The following is a 20,501-nucleotide window of genomic DNA, read 5'->3' as shown; positions in this document are numbered from 1 at the left end:
TCTCAGAGGTCCGTTTTAAGCGCAGAGAGCATCATGAAGAACAAGGAACACACCAGGCAGGTCCGAGATACTGTTGTGGAGAAGTTTAAAGCCGGATTTGGATACAAAAAGATTTCCCAAGCTTTAAACATCCCAAGGAGCACTGTGCAAGCGATAATATTGAAATGGAAGGAGTATCAGACCACTGCAAATCTACCAAGACCTGGCCGTCCCTCTAAACTTTCAGCTCATACAAGGAGAAGACTGATCAGAGATGCAGCCAAGAGGCCCATGATCACTCTGGATGAACTGCAGAGATCTACAGCTGAGGTGGGAGACTCTGTCCATAGGACAACAATCAGTCGTATACTGCACAAATCTGGCCTTTATGGAAGAGTGGCAAGAAGAAAGCCATTTCTTAAAGATATCCATAAAAAGTGTAGTTTACAGTTTGCCACAAGCCACCTGGGAGACACACCAAACATGTGGAAGAAGGTGCTCTGGTCAGATGAAACCAAAATCGAACTTTTTGGCAACAATGCAAAACGTTATGTTTGGCGTAAAAGCAACACAGCTCATCACCCTGAACACACCATCCCCACTGTCAAACATGGTGGTGGCAGCATCATGGTTTGGGCCTGCTTTTCTTCAGCAGGGACAGGGAAGATGGATGGAGCCAAAAATTGATGGGAAGATGGATGGAGCCAAATACAGGACCATTCTGGAAGAAAACCTGATGGAGTCTGCAAAAGACCTGAGACTGGGACGGAGATTTGTCTTCCAACAAGACAATGATCCAAAACATAAAGCAAAATCTACAATGGAATGGTTCACAAATAAACATATCCAGGTGTTAGAATGGCCAAGTCAAAGTCCAGACCTGAATCCAATCGAGAATCTGTGGAAAGAACTGAAAACTGCTGTTCACAAATGCTCTCCATCCAACCTCACTGAGCTCGAGCTGTTTTGCAAGGAGGAATGGGCAAAAATTTCAGTCTCTCGATGTGCAAAACTGATAGAGACATACCCCAAGCGACTTACAGCTGTAATCGCAGCAAAAGGTGGCGCTACAAAGTATTAACTTAAGGGGGCTGAATAATTTTGCACGCGGAATTTTTCAGTTTTTTATTTGTTAAAAAAGTTTGAAATATCCAATAAATTTCGTTCCACTTCATGATTGTGTCCCACTTGTTGTTGATTCTTCACAAAAAATTACAGTTTCATATCTTTATGTTTGAAGCCTGAAATGTGGCAAAAGGTCGCAAAGTTCAAGGGGGCCGAATACTTTCGCAAGGCACTGTATACATATATATACTACCTTCAACCTGTTTTTTAGCCGAGAAACGGAATCGCCCGAAGTTCAGAAAACAAACTGCAATTCAAGGGCTCAGAACCAACGTTAGTGAAGTTAGAAAGTGGTTCGCAGTTCGCAGTTCGCTATTTCAGCTCACGTTAATCCAGCTCGCTATTCCAGAATGCAGATCACTATTCCAGAATGCAGATTACTATTCCAGCTTGATATTCATTTTTACACCTTGCTATTGATTTTTTACGTGGAGTTTTACCGCGGTTTGATGTTTGTTTGTTTTTTCTTCAATTTTCGAACTGTAGATGAAAAAAACCTGAAAAATTTAAAGAACAAACAATATTTTCAGTTTTCCAATTTCTGAAAACCGGTAGAAAATAAAAAAATAAATAAAAAAAATTTGGGGGAAAATGTAATGAGCTGATATCTAGAAAGTGCATGGTAAAAAAAAAAATATATGGTGCAAATATTAGGAACACTTGATTTTGCTTAAGTTTACAATTATTATGCACAAAAATAAATACATTGTGGAAATAATGAGCGGCTCACCTCTTACTAACTCCAGTCTATCTCATCTGGTAACTTGCCTGTCACTGAGGTTGCAGACCGTGCCGCCCCATGATCAGTCACTTGAAGCTCATATCGCTGTTTGCACACCAGAGAGCTGTCTGCTTGCAGGAATCACAAGCTTTCCTATTGGCTAAATGCACAGGATTTGAGGGCACCAGTAAACTACTCAGTATCTACAGTGCCCAATCAGAAAAAAGTAGAGACACATCTAGGATAATAATATAAAAAAAATATCTTATCCTTGATCTAGGGGAGCCTTTTCGGGGTTGCCCCTGCCCACATCACCACAGGAATGTAGTTCCGCCCGGGGTATTTACACTGCCTACTTCCTGACCATCTTCCTATTAGTGTTTGCAGCTTGCTATTCATTGCTGTGGCACCTATAGTGACGCTGCAGTGAATAGCGAACTGAATAGCTTACTGGCTTTTTTGACCTATTTCCTGACCAGCTAGAACCGTCAAACTTGGCATGTGAGATGTAGTTGACGTCACCTACATTTTGGTAGGGGCGCTGCAGCGAATAGCTGACCTTTTTGATTATCTGTTTATTTTAGCAGACGTCTCAGTAAGTGACATGGTCATACAGCTGAGTTGGGATTTGAACCGGTGTTCTGGTGGTTACAAGCCTGTTTCTTTAACCACTGGAACACACAGCCGCCTATTATATCTTTGTATTTATAAATAGGTTTTGTCTTAACTTGCTGCATCTTATCTTGTATTTACTTTATACCTTGAACATCCCGTAAACTTACTGCATTTAAATATTGTTCTTGTATTGCCCGGGAACACTTGTAAGTTGACTTGGATAAAGGAGTCAGACAAAATTAATTTATTAATAATAATAATAATAATAATAATAATAATAAGAAGAAGAAGAATATTTTCAAACCACTGAGTTCAACCGAATGTTATGCAAATGTTACTGCAAAAACTATACATAAAACCAGTTAGTCTTCAGGAGGCAAGCACTTTAAAACCTGTCTGCATACAATAGAAAAAAAATCTTGTGCAAATAAATGTTATGAATAATTATGTTAATACCATATCTATTTGGCCAGCAAAGCAAATAAGTAAATAAATAATAACTTAAAGAATGAGCTTCAATTACATGAAAGATCGTAATGACTAAAAGCTTGCCCAATCATATCTGTTACATTCATGGAATCAGTTCATTACATAGGTGGGGCAGGAAGAATAGAGCCAGGGGGAGTTACACTACAAACTACACAGCAAACAACAAAGTGCAACCAAATTGTTCATTGACGGGTTGCAATATACATTAAAAACGACTTAGAATGGGAAGTACTGGAAAGTAATGGTAACAACAATGAATCAGTATGGATTAAGCAAAATCAAATCTGAAGGCTAATAGTGGGAGTCTGTTATAGGCCCCCAAGTTCTGATGAATCACTAAATGAAAACTTATATGCAAGCATCAAAAAAATAGGTAATTATGGGAGACTTTAACTTGACCTCATACAACAGTTCAGACATGGCAATGATAGTGCAAGATTGCTTGTTATCACAAATGGTGAATGCCCTTACTAGATACAATTCATGTCTAGATTTGGTATTAACAAACAGTGAAGCAAGGATACACAACTTACAGGTAATAGAACCACTAGGAATAAGTGACCATAACATGATAACGTTTGTGGCAAATAAATCAGGGGCAGTACATAAATAAAAGACAATGGTTTACAATTTCAGGAGAGCAGATTACAAAGGAATTTAACAGGAGCTTCTAAACATAGACTGGGATAGAATACTAATAGATAATGAAGTTGAATACAATTGGATTACATTTAGGGATATAATGTTAGAAATGCAGGATACATTTATCCCGAAAATTAGTAAAGGTAAACTTAAGAAAAATAAACCATGATGGGTAAATCCATTTATTAAGCTGGGTATTAAAATGTAATAAAATTATATCTTTCTATGAAATCAAAGGGAGCGGCTTCACAAATAGAATACAGAGAGGCCGGTAGAGACCTTAAAAAGCAGACTAGGAGAGTGAAAAGGGAATTAGAGAGACAAGTGGTGTCAGATAGTAAACTTAATCCAAATATGTTAATGCCAAAAGAAAACTTAAAGAGGAAGTCATAGGTGTGAGACTACTGACAAAGGATCAAAGCATTCCATTGCTACAGGATTTCCATGAGGAGAATGGCCAAATCATTAGGAACAGTAACTAGCGCTATAACAGGACTGAAAAACAGTACAAACATTTTAAGAATGATGAGAGAAAAACGTAAATAATGAATTTTTTAAAACACTTAATTTCCCTGAATTAACATGAAAATAGTATCCATTATGTACAGCAACACTGGACCCATCAGACCTGGAGAACCTGAAGAAAAAGTTCTAACACACTGTACAAGTATTTACAAAGAAGGATTTATACAATATACCAAGCTTAACAGAATGTACACTCTTAAGCCACAGAGGTTAATGCAGTGCGTGTTTTTGTAAAACCTTGCAATGTGGTTATTATTATTATTATTATTATTATTATTATTATTATTATTATTTATTTCTTAGCAGACACCCTTATCCAGGGCGATATTAAGCTCCAATATAAATATTAAAACTGTTTTAAACAATGTCAATTACGTTTGCCCACGATGACACTATATTGAAAAGGGTGTTTATAGCTACACATATCGTTTACAGTTTTCCAAATTATATAACCTTTCTATGTATTCATCGATTAAATTAAATAGCCTTTCCTCAACTGGAAAATGCGTTGTCTTGAAGCATAGTCTGAAGTAAAATAAATAAATAAATAAATCTCTCAATATCAATAATCCCAGTATAACTATAACTATATATGTAGTCTCTACTATAACTAAATCTATCTACTGCTATCTCTGACCTATCCTACTTCTACTTCTTAAAGTCATTTCAGAACGATCATGCACGCCATTCTCTTCTTTCCATTTGCAAACATCCAGTTCTTTACCCCCAATTTCACCTACAGTATATTACTGAGGGCCAGCATACTGCATATTGCCACATGTAGCTTTCTACAAATTCAAAATGTGAGTACTGGAAATCATACAGTAATATAAAGGCACTTTGGCTGATCCAGCCTGTTTAACAGTATAGCTGAAAACTGGAACTGAAGCACACCTTCGCATGGGCTGTATGAATATTTCAGTAATTGAAATAAGACCCAGAAAATGTACCATTGAATAAAACATTTGCCATTATTGAAATTGTTCTAACCTGTATGCTGTTTATTTTGTATTCAACTAGTACAGCAAACGGGGTACAACATCAATCTTAAGCAATTTAACTGACTTTATCCTTACAATGCTAGATAAAGAATGCACCAATATGTTCTCTTCCTATTGTTACATTCATATGCTATATATGTAGGTCTAACTTTTATGTCATCTTATGTTAGCTGTATACATAACTGGGTTTCATTATCCACTATTGTTTAATGTCTACAAATGCACAAAGACTCCCTTGCACTATAATTCAGTTTTTACTTTTTAAATAATATACCAGATACCAGTATTATTCTGTATGTAGAGAGAATAGGTCATATTTTTTATTTGCTTACTCTGGTCTTTAATCTGTGTAACAACAACTTTAGAGAGCACAAGAGTCCTCAATGTGCTGTTTGGTTCTAGCTGTGTAAAATTGGCCCTAATTGTGTTTGATATTTATGAAACTGTTTTAGACAGATTATGTCTTCTTTAAATGCAGGTCAGAACAGTTTTCAAAAAACAGTCTTAATATAAAGATTATGGGCCCATCTACAGTAGGGCCCTATAATTCTATCAGCAATTTAAATATGTAAACAAAAGTGCACTAAAATAAATACATAACAACTTGCAAATTATAGTAGTTTTATTTATTTTTATCAACAACTTTTTTTTTTATTGTACTGTAATTGATTATGCAAACCATGTTTTACAGAATAGTTTATTTTCCACTGAACATCACAAAGGTTACCATTTTTTTTACAATTGGGTGTGCTTTTTACCTTAATTTTAAAGACACTGCAATACAGTTAAGTTAATTTCAGGGACCACTGACATACTGTCCATTGAGTAATTACACATTATTGTATGTAATGTACATATTTACATCAGCTGGAATGTATTCCCAAACTACTCAATAAATCAAAAACGTAGAGCAACATGATTTGCATGAGGTAAAATACCTTTAATATTTTATCATACTTCATTAAGCTTTGAAAAATGCACAACAGTACATATTGTTTTATTTAATGCTTAACAGTACTATTTTTTTTTTTAAATCACAACTAGCACTTAGTTGTAGCGAATGGAGCAAACGGGAGACAAAAGTTACAAGCATTAAACTACCATATGCAGTCATCAATCTAATGCATAAGTGCTGAATAAGATATATTCTAATTGAAATTGCAAGTTTAGTATATATTTTGTTCTAATTAGGCAATAGTAAAACCCATGCTTGACATATAAAAGGCATCCACAACATTGAGAAAAAATGTACAATTTATGAAACATAGTACAATAAATATTAGTATTATAGAATTGTTGCTGTACACAAAAGCAATAAAATTTTCACTCATATAAAAATATGTTTAGTGCAACCTCACATGTATTGATACTATTTTACTTCACATCATTCAGACCCAAGTGTCCAAAAAGAAATTACATTTATTACAAAGCAGATACACAAACTCTAAATATTTACAAATTCCGGCTTAATGTGCTTATAAGAATATAAGCAAAAAAGTAAAGAAAAGGCACAAACATCTGTACATTTAAAAGTACCAGACTGGACAATAAAGTAAGTCCATAAGCAATTTTGGTCAGGCTCATGTACTGTATAAATTAACATTATATATTTATTTTTAATAAGAATAAAATCCTTAAAATAGCAAACCAAGTTATAAAAGGCATGCTATACTTTTAAACTCTACGGAAACTCTAATAAAGTTGCTTGTTTTAAATACTTTTTTGCCACTTGTATTCAGTATCAATTATATTTGCCTTTTTCCAAGACCGCTCTTTCCGAATCTTTACCTATTTTTGTGCTTGTTGGCAATTTTGTCGGGCCTTGTTGGCCTAACTGTCTTTCATCGGCACTTTTGTTGTAGAAAGCTGAATGAGCTAATGCAGTTTTTGATGTACTGAGGTTGTCCTTTTCAGTGTGTGAGTCAGGCTTGGTGGCTGAAGCACAGGCCAACTCGTGGCTGTCCTCTGATCCACTAAAGTGCTGAATGCCAAGCTGTGCACTTTCTAAGGTTTTTTGATGGTGATCAAAAACCTTCAAAGGCATAACAGTTTCTGAGGGGGCAATGTCTTCCGAAGCAATTCTAAGAGAAGCAATGGCTTTTGTACAAGTCTGTATGCTTTCTTCTTGCTGCTTTTCCTTTTCTATGATCTCTGCAATTTTTTCATTCGTCTTCCAACTCGTTTCTTTCAGTGAAGGGATCAACGGGCCTGCAGAAATCATTGACGCCGCTAGCTGAGGGGAAACAGGGTTGTCCTGTTTTGTAAAGTCACCAGATCCCTTAATATTACTTTCTGAAATCAGGTATGACACTTCACTGGTGCTTGAATCCTCAGATGCACTCTTCTGTAAAGGCAGCCTTGAAGAATTAACTAAGCCAGTCACAGAAGAAGGTACCGAATGGACCATCTGGATACCTCCAATGGGAATCATGGGGAATGGCACACGTATTTGCTGCTGGGAGTGCAGAGGAAGATGACTAAAGAGATATCCTTGATGAACCCCAGGGAACAATGGAGAATTGAGAGGTTCGTGGCTGCCTGGTTGACCTTCAAAATGATCAGGCGCTTGATACATATCCTTCCCTGCAGTCTGTAATCAACAAAGAGAGTTAATTGCAGCTTAGTAAAAACCTGTCTTAATGCTAACAGGACAGTTTCAAATGCAAGAATTCCCAAATCAAAATGTATTGCATCAGATTCAGTTGACTAAACGTGTTTTGTACTTTAATAAATCATTTGATGAATATTAGTTCTTGGATGTATTATTTTAGGTTACTGATTGATAGATGGAACATGTCAATGCCATACTTTTCTCACATTAACTTGGGTAAGTGTGTTAATTATTTAAGATGCTTATTTAAAACAGCACTGCTAAATTTACTTCATAAAAGGTAAAGGTGGTTACCCTGGTTAAAGATGTTTAAAGTGTCCCCATGGGCACAAACCAGAAATCAATGTCTCCCATTCAAAAAAGCCCATTTGTACTTCCAAAACTCTTGATTAGCTCTTAAATTCTAATTCCATAGAATAGAAATATCAATTTTAAAACACATGTTGAAAGCAAGAACATATTTTAGCGTTGCAGGATTATCTACTGTAACCAGTAGTACAAATCAACTGCTGTCCATGATTCTGTTCCAGTTATGTCCTAAACTATTTGAACAGTACCTAGCTTTGTTCCAAAAACATTAGAACCTGATTAGAACATAGTATTGGATAGAAATTGGACATAGTGAATACCACCTATACCATCAATACTAAGCAAAAATGTTTAATGTGACAAAATGCTTACCGTGTCCATCTCGGACTGTGTTCTGTTTCTTTGCCCCAATGGGGCCAATTCAGACTGCAAGTACTGCCCCGGTGACCAGGAGATGTTGTGGTGGTGGGAGCCCCTCCTTGGCGATGCTGCTCTTATCATGGCTCTATGTCTACTCCTAGGAGACAGTTCCCGCCTACTGGACACGTCCTTCCCTGGGGACATTGGCCTTCCCAAGGAGACTGGTGACAAATGTCTTCTCGGGGAGAGGTCTCTCCTTGGAGACAGCTCCCTCCTGAAAGACACTTCCCTTTTTGGTGAAAGGTGCCTCAAGGTGGAAGCATCTCGTCGTGGTGACAAGTGTCCACGGGGTGATGCAGTCCTTCTTGGTGACAAATATCGTCTTGACGTGGGTGAAGTTTCTCTATGAGGTGAAGAATCACAGCCCGGTGACGACAGCCTAGAGGGTGACAGGTCTCTAGAAGATGAGCTGTGTTCTGGAGACAGCATGTAGTCCTCATCCATTGAACTGGGCACATCTAACCTGTGCTTGTAGGGCTCACTAAAAGCACTCTGGAAACTCCTCTGGTATTCTGTCACCTGTGCATCTCCACTCTTTTCACTAGGTGCCATTAACTGTGTGACTTGAATACTAGGAAGGGTAACCAGGTAGCTTATGAGGGAAGGATTGCTGGTTGATCCCAACATCTCCGGTGTGTTCTGTGAGGTGGCTGCAGCCGTTGCGGGCAGAGAGGAGAATCTATATGGCTGTGGGCTTGTACTTCTAGATCTTGTCTTAGGCGTTGAATCACCATCGTATTCGTCATCGTCATCATCGTCATCATCGATTTCATCTCCCTCTTCTTCAGCACCTTCCGAGTCGTCGGCATCGGAGAATTGGTGATCCGCAAGAACCTCGGAGATTTCTACCTTGTCAGATTCTCTTTGGGCATCATCAGTATTATCTGAAAAAAGGTTGTATTTAATTTTATTTTTAAAATTTAAAATGTTTCCATCTCGAGCAAAAAGCCTGCTTATTATTTTGAACTGAATTACTGCTAAACCAAGTTTGCTTGAGGAAAAAATACATGTCATATGTCCTGCATTGGTTAAGCCAATGGAGGAAAATAAATAGATAAATAAATTCTAAATGTGAGTGCACATAGATCTAAAAGTCGCATATATTATCCTCCCTGGATCAATTTAACAGAATATCAACGTGATTACTAATATTTTGTTTTGCATAGCCTTGCAGTAGAAGAATTATACAAATAAAACTGATTTTGTAACTGAATAATATCATCAAAATGGCATTGTCATCTTAAAGTTTACCATAAATGATGGATTAAATAGCTTTGCAATCCTGAAAATCTTTATAATACATTTCTAATTGTATATAAACCAGGCAAATCCTGGAGTTTCTGTTGTTCATTATGCTAATTCTCCCTCAGAAACCACACAACTACAGTTTGCAAAATGCAGTATTTATCACACTTTGGTTATTCTTATGTACAGTTGATTCATACCAGCTTCATCTGCTTCCACATCATCCCCAGATGTCACAGATACACCCAGCTCAAGACATTTTTTCATATGTGCCTTAGACTTCATATGTTTAGTCAGGTTTCCTGAAACCAGAGTAAAATAATTAGACTACTGAAATACAAAGGTTTAAAAAAGTATTGGTAGTGTATTTAATTCCAGCAATAACGTTTTTTTTGGGTTTTTTTCCCCCACAAAACAAAACCTGTAATGTCTCGTTCATTATTTTTAATGGGATTGATTAACAAATGAAAACAACGCTGCCATGCAAACTTATTCTAGTCTGCTAAATGACGATTGGAAAAGGCCAAACTGCTATTCCTGGTGAACACACCATGCTATAAAGAAACAAAGAAAGAAAATGGCTGCATTTAAAAATAACTTGATGTAACAACAAAAGGGAAGCAAAATGCAAATACCTGTCACCTGATTAGCATTACATTTTTATGGCTATTTTTAGGCATGAAACACACCTTTTTAAGCCTAATCTACAAGTGATGAAGCCAAAATGGTTGTTTTTTTTTTGTTTTGTCTTGTTTAAATCTTTTACTGAGGGTTAGGATAAGAAAAAATCATTGATACAGTGAGATAAAGAATCAGCAGCAGCCAAACGAAATCTTATGACAATCATTTCTTTATAAATAACTGATACGCAATATTTCCGATAGTATATTATAAAATAAAATGATTGTACCGAATGTGTAATGTAATTTCAGTCTGATTATAGGCTGTTACAAAATCCCACACATTTTTGCCTTTAACCAGTTTTCTATTACAAAATGAAATAGTGTCTGACAAATCAAAGTGTTAAAATCTGTATACAGATCACAAGGCGAAATGGGGTGCAGATGCACCCCACACACAAACGCAGTTAACTTACAAATTAATGAAAAAGAAAATCGACACAAAGTTGTTTTTGTATTGACCAAACACAGTTTTGAACTTCTGGAATTATTTTTAAATTACCATTTTGTGAATTGTGTTAAACACGCATATTTTCCAGTATTTTTTATTGCACATAACTAAACAATAAATACTTAATAAATAATAACACAACAAAGAACTTATCAACAATGAAAAATGATCAGTAATGCATGCCTCAATATGAAAGCGCAATACCCAGACTCAGTATAAACACAGACAGTGCCTTTCCCCCTATCATGTCCTTTAAAATAAAAATAAACACTTGTCACTTGTTTTCACTGATTGGTAAATTAGCCCAATCAACACCAATGATCTTCACCACTGTCAGCACCTGACTTCTGTGGAGAGCTCAGTCGGAATAATCGTTTTTTTGCAGCACTATCTGTTACTGTAAAAATCAAGTAGCAAACAATTTAAGAACACCTACGGGTCCTTAAATTGACCCGAGTTGCTTATAACTAGTTTTGAAACATTTTTCCTTTCACCAATTTTATGGTGCTCTATATATATATATATATATATATATATATATATATATATATATATATATATATATATATATATATATATATAATATATAATCACTAGAAAAAATAAATGTTGCATTAAGTGGGTCATTTGATGTGTCATAAAAAATAGATGCAAAAAAGCCCCATCATTTAAAATACAGTATTTACTGCATATAGTATTTAAAGAGACCAATTTATCATTAATTAAAAGTTAACAGATAAAACCATATTTCACCATATTTTAAACAGTAACTAATTGAATTATATTAAAAGCGTACCTTTTGTTTTGAAGGCAAAATTACAGAATTTGCACACATAAGGTCGTACGTCAGTATGTGTGCGGATATGTTTTTTCAGCATGCTAGGTTTCTTGCAGCGAATTCCACACTCCTCACATATGTACTTTCCTCTGCCTCGTCCCCTGACATAAACATAGTCCTCATTGGATTTGTACCTGTAAAGAATGCAGCATTTTAGTGTTGCTGTCTAAGTTATTTAACCTGCAGTAAGTATCAGAAAGTTCCAAAATACATGGGTGATTTTCAAAGATAAATAACTCATATTTTTAAAAAGGACTATAAATGAATAAACACTGCTGTATGAATTTAAGCAGTGTAAGTAAGTTAGGATATTTATTTTTCATTTTGTAACTTTTTTACACTTTGGAATAAAAACCTTTGAAAAAATCAACCCTATTTTTTGTTTTAACTGTATGAAGATAAATAGTAAATTGTAAGGCTTCATTCTTTTAGGGAATGCAGAAGTCCAGTTTACAGTATATTCATTTTAAAAAGTAAATGACAGAGCTAAGAGGGAATAACGAGACAGACATCACAAGCCTGACTTGATGTTGTGGCTCCATAATAAAAGGTCAAATAAAAACATTAGAAAGTTCATGGACTTTGGGGGAATACGCTAGGTATTGACAGAGTTGTCAGATCAACAACAGAAGTCATATTCCATCCATTACATATTGCATAAGAGACATTATTCCAGTTCATTTCAGTGCTATGCTTTATTTCTACAGAAGTTCCCACCCCCCAATATAATGGAATATCAGCAGGACTTAAAACCGAAGAAGTTCTGGGTGCCTTCCAGCTTTGATTGATTAAATTGCCTACATTTGCAGACAGAATTTGACATTAATTATGTAACCAAGGCAATGTTCCAAGCCTTGTATCCTGCTTTTAAAGACTTGGCCATTGTTTTATTCAGGCACGCTGTAGAGTGAAGGGTTGTATGTATCAGGCAGTGAATCAAAATGCACAATCACATTAATTGTAATCAAAAGTAAAGTTATCAAGGATATCCATAACATTTTCCACAGAAATCCTCGTTAACAATAGTAAATTACTGACATTCTGACTTAGAAGAATATTTGACTCCTAATATGATACTAGGGGAAGTAGACTTGGGCTGTTACTCATTAGCATCTCAATTTATAAAGCTATCCTTTACAATGAACTGGCCGCCTTCTTCTTGTTGCTGCACACCCCTGGTGGTCATTTGAAATTAACACAGGAAACGTGTTTTATATAATAAAGAATAACACAAAACATACATAATAGGATTTTTAACAGATAAGACATAATGTCGACGGTATCCCTTTAAAATAATCTTTATATGGGGTTAGTTAAGCAACTTCATCACCTCTGAACATTTTAAATAATTGTTTCCTTTTGTACTTAACAGTATCTGTAACACCTGTTCTTTAATGTAAATAGCAGTAGAAAAAATGATCACGTACCCTCCTTCGAAGATTTTTATCCGTGTAGGCTCGTTTTGCTTTGTTGATACGTCCTTCTCACCAGGATTTTCTCCCTTTTCTCTTTCCCGTGACCCACTTACTTTCACCTTCTTTTCAAATTTATTCACTTCCAACTGTGCAAGCTCTGGCTTCACCTGTAAAACCAAATTAAAGAACTATTTTGTTTTTCACAATACTAAACGTAATTTGCTTTATACAAGTTATTATCTCTGATGTCAGAAACGTGTGTTTCTACTGTCACAGGTTCAATCTGTTTTGATAAATCAGTTCACAGACACTTGCTTAAAAGCCCACAAAAATAGAAAAAATAGCAGTGCTCTTTACAGATGCAGTATTATGTTATACTCACTAACACCAGTTTCAGTTTTTTTTTTTTTTTTTTTTTAAACCATATCAATATATAAAAGCAGCCACTTGATTCTGTATTATGTTTACTTTGGTCAGTAATAACATGATACAGTGCAGGGCATCAGTCTTTATTCCTTTTGTAACTTGTCATAATTACAAAACAATAGGGCTGTTCCGATTAACAGATTAATCAATTATAATTTAATCATGCAGAATCAGATTTTTTTTTTTTTTTAATGTGCACTATAGGGTTAAAATCCTAAGTAACCAACACGTGGGAAATTACACGAGTCGTCACAAACGGTATCATGTGGAGATAGCTGGAAAAAAACAGAAAATGGAGGGTTACGAACTGTAAGGGAAGACTCAAATCTAGTTTTGGGTGTAAATTAGACTCGGAAGGAAAAATCATTTGAAAAGAAAGGGTGTTCAGTTTCATTTGCAAGCAAAGTTTTTCATACAAGGGGAGTGCGAGTAGTTTGCAGAATCCTATTACTACAAAGTACGTATTAGCAGATTAATAAACAGAACACTCTAGATGGCGACTGGCATTTATTTAGCCCTTGCATACCTGTGAATACGTATAACAGGATTTTAAAAGGAAGGTTTTTTTTTTTTCAATAATTTAGAGAATGCATGTGTAATTAAATTATGTATAGGCTTTAATTTACCAGTACACTTTTACGCAAATCATGTGTTTAAAAGAATACATGAAAAAATGTCCTTGATATCTATGTAATTTGTCAACAGAAGGGGAGAATGGTGTGTGTGTGTTTTTTTTTTTTTTTTTTTATGGATTTCCCATTTGTGGGCCTAAAACAATGTATTGGAATCTGTGAATTTGATAGATTTTGTAACATATGTAAGCTGTTTTTTGTATTTTTTTATTTATTATTATTGGTTTTGTTATTTGAATATATTGTAAAAAAAAAAAAAAGTTTCAAAAAAGAGCATGAAAGAAAAGAAAATCCATTCTCAATTCTTGTGCATTATATTTTGCTATTAAACTCTTTCATCGATTGACTTAGTTCTGTGAAAATATGTTACCTTTTAATAAAATAAAAATAATAAAAAAAATGCTTTTAAAAAGACCAAATTCCAATTGGGCTTATTTTTTTTTTTTTTTTTTTTTTTTAGATTTATACTGATTTTTTTAGTATTACTATGCAGGACAGCCACCGTAAGATTGTTACCTTTATAAAAAATGTGCACAGATTAATCTACCGGTTAACTAATGCCCTTAAATTAACCAATCAAATGTTAATCGAGTGACAGCCCTACAAAACAAGCTTCCTCTTTTTCTCTCTCCTTCACACACACTCACACACACACAACAGTATATTACTGTAGCACAGGGAGCACTGAAAAAAAATATCTTACCTGATCAAACTTCTGTTTCCAGGTGATCGAGGATACCAGTTTGCTAGTCCCTGGTCGGTACAATGCAGCCATAGTGTATTTTTCTGTATCCTGTCGTTGCTTGGACCTTAAAAGGGCTAAGCTAGCCTTGGTGCTCAAATTTGGTGGATTTGGATTATAAGAACTGATGCACCAAGAAGCATAAACAGAAGATATAGGAGTGGTCTGGGCATGGTTTGGTTTGGTATAATTCAGAAAGCACCAGCTAACACTTGTGGTTGTGCGAAGACTGGGAAACTGAAAAAACTGCTGGGCATCGGTAACATCTGTCAGTAAAATTGTACTTCCAACAACTGCCCCACCTTGGTTAGCAGCCAGCTGCACCATCATATTAATGGGGATCTTGCTTTTCTGTTTTAACTGGGTGTCCTCCTGGATATCACTCGTTGAAGAAAATGACTGTGGACTTGAACTGATCTCTGGTATGGCATCATCAACATCTAGCTCTTCTGGTGACTCTCTCCCATCAGGTGTGTTGATTGGTATTTGCTGGTTAGATGGCGAAGACATTACTTCCTTAAATTCAACTGTATCTTTGTGTCTTACAAGCTCAGGTTTTTGAGACTTGGAATTATCTTGTGTCACATTTGAATTGCTGAGCTCCACTGCACTTAGTTCCTCCACAATCTGCCCATACATCTTTTCCTCCTTGACACGTTTCTGCTGCTTAGTTTCCATGATGAGTTCTAAACTGCTTGCTGGTGACAGCATGCGCTTGCTTCCTCCAATGTTGGAAGAAGCATCTGTAGTTGAAATGCTTCCAGAGGTCAAACAAAGAGGAATTCCTGAATCTAATCTGCCTGGAAGAGGTTGGGGAACTTTCCAGAGTGGATATCGAAGCAGTCCTTCAGGATGACCTAATATTTGAGATAAATGAAGTCCTATTCCTTGCATTGCACTATTGTTTGAAAAGGTGCCTTGGGAAGCATTATCACTGACCTTACAAATCACCACTTTGGAGCTGGTGCTCTGGGCATGGGTGACCAGAATCTGTGAAACATTTGTGTACATGACACTACCATAAGATGGCACATGGGTCTGTATTCTTACAGGAACTAACATCCCTGGGAGTGAGGTTTGGGGACCTGCATTCTGAGTGGCAAAGATCGGCTGTACTTGCTGCAACAAAGCTGAACTTGTTGAGGATGCCTTTACTGGTTGATGCCCCAGATGTTGCTGAGATGCGCGAGAAACATATTGGTATTTTTGATCACTTACACTGTCAAGGGCTTTTGTATCTACTTGTTCTTGAATCTGTTGCAGTTGGTGAGTAGAATGTGATTTGTGGTGCAGTGGTTGAAGATTAGGTTGCCTGATCTGTAATTTCTGCAGCTGTTGAGCTTGGAAGGCAAGGTGCTGTTGTATAAACCTCTGTGAGGACCTTGGATGTGATTGCCAGAATAAAGCTTGTTGAAGCGGTGAAGCAGGAAATGGGGGCAAACTGTTGTGAAACGACGGGTATTGCATCATTTCTTGTGCCTGCGGGTCATTCTCTGTCAGATGTTGACTGGGAAGGTAAGTAGTTTTATGGATTAGCGAGTGTCCCTCCTTTTGAGTTTCTTCACTCATGCTAAGCTGTAGTGCGTGACGTAGACCAGGGTTTGGTGGCATTCCTCGCTTAGATCTTGCTGAATCTCCTACAGGCCCAGAGTGAAGCCCTGGCGAAAGTGAGCCGTGCCAAACACTATGTAGTGAATGATGCCCACCTTGTAACTGCTCAGCATGTTCTTGCTTTATGCTCTGATCTATGACTTGATCTTGCACAGCACCTTCAGGATATACACTTAAAGATGCCTGTCGTACCAGGAAACCCCTCCTCCTCTCCCTCACAGAAGAGCTAGTATAGGAATCACCTGGAGTGGATGCAGTTGAAAGATATCCATAGTCAAAAGACTTGCTGCGAACTTCTGGGATTTCTGTGGGCAGTGGACAAGGCGCTTGCTCTGAAGATGAGCGACGCATCTCCCTCTGCTGGTGCTGACTAGGAATAGCAAGGGAGTGTGCACTGCCTGGCACAGTTAAGAACTCAGACTGTTTTCCAAACTCATCCTGTTTGGTTGGGGAAATTGACTTAATGTTTTCTTCCCTGTCAAATGACATTGAGAAACTAGAGCTATGAGACAGATTACTTTCTTGGCTAGGGCTCCTGGAAAGGCTGGTGCAGTTTGATTCAAAGCTGGATTCCCCTGAGGAATGATCCATGTCAGCCAGACGCAGGCGCTTCTTTTTCGGAGGCAGTTTCTCTGCTGGAAGCTGCGAAAGAGTTTCACTTCTTTGAGGCCACTGAAACTCCTCTACTGGTTTCTCTGGTTCTTTAATCTGAATCACAGGCTCTTTCTCTGGTTTGTCAGGCTCCTCTGTCACTCGAATTTCAGGCACTTGAATGTTGGGTTGTCGTACCAGCCTTGGTGGCATATGATATTGTTGGTGGCTCTGAGGCAGTGAGGATGATCTCTCATCATGTTGCTGCTGTTCCATGCTTTCTTGCTGAGCAGTCTCTGGGCTGTGCACTTCCTCTATGTTTTCTGAATCTGACTGGTCATGTGAGAGATTTGGGAGTTGTGGGAGAGGTTTATCCTGCTGGTATGACACATGCTCAATTGATTCAGACTTTTCAAAAGAGCTAGGCCTGCTTAATGAGTTTGTGTGTTGGATGACAGAAATTACATTACCACTAGTCTTTCTATTACTGGCTTCCTTTTCAAAGTCTGGAACAAGTACCACCTCTTCAGGTGTAATGCTACCAGAAGTCAGAAGAGTGCCACCAGTTTCAAAACTGTCTGATTGACTGTGTACACTAAAATGGTGAGCTTTTACACAGGGTGAAGCCCTTATAGCTTCAAGATTTACAAGTTTTGAGTCATAATCTCCTGTTGACACCAGCATCTCTACGGAAGTCCCATGATTACTGCTATATTGGCCAGGGAGGTCTTCATCATCCCCAACGCTCTTTTCCTTTCTTCGCTTTCTCGTTGCAGTTTCTGTGGCCTGTCTGTGTTGCATTAGTTGGGTCTGGGTGAAAATTTCAGCATAAGACTCTGTTCCCACTTTAAGGCCAAAAGCACGATATTTGACATACATTTCTGGGCATGGAAGTTTTTTATGAGTCTGTAATTCTTCCCATCTTCTGTAACTTGCCCCACATAGTTCACATTCGAACAAGCTCCTCTCCCCTATCTGTACTTTATTATCTAACACAACTGGGTTGATTTCACCCTGTTTCACTCTTACAGAAGGTGGAACAATATTTTTGGAGATATTTCCATAATTCTCAGATTCTGAGTGACCCTCGTGTGCTGAAGACAGTTCAAAAGCAGCCTGTCTTCTCAGCATGCTTCGGTGTGGCAAGCCTGCAGTACCAGGATAAAAGACATCATCAGAGGCTATTCTTTCATCAAATGAGTGGCTTCCTCTTACACCCTGTGGGATATTAAGATTTGATGCTGGGGTTGTTGGCATTGAATTGCTTCTTACAAGTGGCCCAGTATCAGAGAGTGGTTCCAAAAGTTTACTTTGACAAGAGCCTGCGGGATACTGTTTAGCATCAAGACCTGTTAGCATCTGCGATTCTGAACTCTCTCCCCTTGAAAATGGGTTGAGTTTGATGTTACTCTGTTTACTGGGATCAACCACTGTTTCATTGTCTGTGATAAGCTGCGATATGTGATCCTCAATTATCTTGGTTATTCCAAATTTAGAAGTAGCATCTCCAGACTTTTCTTTTATGTCCATTACATTTGTGTCTTGGCCTTCAACTGCCATCCCTACTGTCATTGCAGTCCTGGGATTCAGTCTGTAATATTTTCCAAACATTATTTCTTCATAGGACTTAGCATTCGTATTCGGTGGACTGATTTGCTGCTCTGCACTTTCTGAACGGGAAAAGTAGCCTGAGTCTGTACTGCCTTTACTGTGAGGACTCAAGAGGTTTAAAGATTGCTCTGAATCCTGTCCTTTCTTTTCACTGAGTCTCATTGCAAGTCTTTGTTTAATGGTGTGAGATTCATCTCTACAAACAAGAGCAGGGTTTTGAGATGCCTCTATTTCAGATAATTGTGAACATTCGCTGGATGGCTGAATTCCACTTTTCGGGACTATCAGAATAGGCACTTTCATAGCGGCCACTGCCAGTTCTTCAGTCGTATCCACATAGGTCAGTTCACCGCTTTTTTCCACTGTGCTTTTATCCACTTTAAAAGAAATTTGGGGTATAGGGCTGCTTTCAGCACTTAAAGCAGTCTCTTCCTCGGTGTCCGTGCTTTGCTCACCATCTGAATGTACCTCTGCTTCTCCAAAAGAGGAGGCTTGTTCCATATCAGAACGGGCAGATACGAGATCTGAGAAAGGAACTAGTCCTGCTTTAATGGCATGGGCATGAGACTTTCTATGCTTATACAAGTTGCTCTTTGTTTTAAAAGAAAACCCACATGGAACACAAGGGTAGGGCCGTTCACCAGTGTGCGACCTAATGTGTTTTTTCAGTACACTAGGTTTGGCGCAAGCCCTTCCACAATAGTGACAGATATATTTGCCAGGTTTCTTAGATTTTTGCTCTTTCTTGTATATTTCTTCTGGTTGCTCCATCCCTGACTGGGAATACTGGCTATAAGCAGCAGGTAAACTAGGAGATTTCCTTCGTGGGAAGACTCCCCCATGGGTATGAGCATGCATGGAAAACAAGTCCTCTGAGGCAACAGACTGTAACTGATTAGCAAACTGCCAAGCATGTGCTTCCAGGCTGGGCTGTGATTTTGCATTCTGTAGGAATGTCTGTGGTATAGACTGCTGTGAAAAAGAATGAGGGAGCGGGTATGAGTAAGTGCTTGGGAAATGCTGTGGATACTGCTTTTCCTGAGGCTGCTGGCCCACTGCGGTTGATATTTGCAGTTTCCCAGAACCATACTTTTGTGCTGACCCAGAACTGCTGCTTTGCACTGCATCACAGTGCGAGTGCCTCTTCCCCTCTGGATCTGCAAAAGTGCTTCTTCTTGTACCTGCCGTGGGTTCTGAACCCCATTTTCTGTGCAACTGATTCCTTTCTCTTGGCTCCTTTGTACTTTTTTGACCTGTAGCAGATTCACTCGGCTCCATATTATTTTTTGTAGAAATTTGCAAAGGTATGAAGAGTTAGGTTGCTCTGAAGTCAGCAGACACAATGAGTGTGCCCACTGTTGTGCTTTTAAACTCCCGATTCTTCCATTCCCATTTTTTCATTCCTTGTGGTTGCCCAGAAGTTCTTCTATATTATTTTAAATGTTCTGTGCTTCAGATCCCTCTGTAAACTAATCAGCTCTTCTCATTGCTGGTACTTTACATCAAACAGATATTAGTCACTGCAAAGCAGTACATAAGTAAATCTTGTTGTTTTAAAGCTTATTCCTTTTATTGTGTTGTTGACATCCACCGCTTTGAGTACAATCTTGAATAATAAGCTCATTAAGATCAGGTGATCTCTTTCTTGAAGGGTTTTCACCTCCTTGGGTTCAGCAAGTACTGAACTAAAAAAAACAAAAAAAAAACAACATTACATAAAATGCAGGCCAGTTATTTTTAACAAAATTATACGGCTATTACAGTAACTTAAATTGACTTTTGTGGAAATTTAGTTTTTTCAGCTGCCATCAGCACACATTTC

The 20,501-nt window shown here is 37.5% G+C and overlaps 1 protein-coding gene across 4 annotated transcripts in view; it reads right to left on the bottom strand.

The window, feature by feature from the left end:
* Positions 1-5,701: 5,701 nt before the first annotated feature.
* LOC117402666 (transcription factor HIVEP2-like) overlaps positions 5,702-20,501 on the bottom strand; it is a 75,345-nt gene continuing 60,545 nt past the window's right edge. For all 4 annotated transcript variants that reach the window (XM_034004036.3, XM_059024191.1, XM_059024190.1 and 1 more), the window contains 6 exons: positions 14,828-20,364; positions 13,079-13,233; positions 11,610-11,785; positions 9,883-9,984; positions 8,390-9,321; positions 5,702-7,687 (listed from right to left, as the gene is read on the bottom strand). In XM_034004036.3, coding sequence (XP_033859927.1) covers positions 6,839-7,687; positions 8,390-9,321; positions 9,883-9,984; positions 11,610-11,785; positions 13,079-13,233; positions 14,828-19,957 — 7,344 coding nt within the window. In that variant the 5' untranslated portion in view covers positions 19,958-20,364 and the 3' untranslated portion in view covers positions 5,702-6,838. The remainder of the gene's footprint in view (positions 7,688-8,389; positions 9,322-9,882; positions 9,985-11,609; positions 11,786-13,078; positions 13,234-14,827; positions 20,365-20,501) is intronic.

The sequence above is a fragment of the Acipenser ruthenus genome, chromosome 5 (genome assembly GCF_902713425.1).
Source record: "Acipenser ruthenus chromosome 5, fAciRut3.2 maternal haplotype, whole genome shotgun sequence".
In the NCBI taxonomy this organism is placed as follows: domain Eukaryota; kingdom Metazoa; phylum Chordata; class Actinopteri; order Acipenseriformes; family Acipenseridae; genus Acipenser; species Acipenser ruthenus.
Note: the sequence above shows the minus strand (reverse complement) of the source record. Positions and strands in the feature narration are given on the sequence as shown.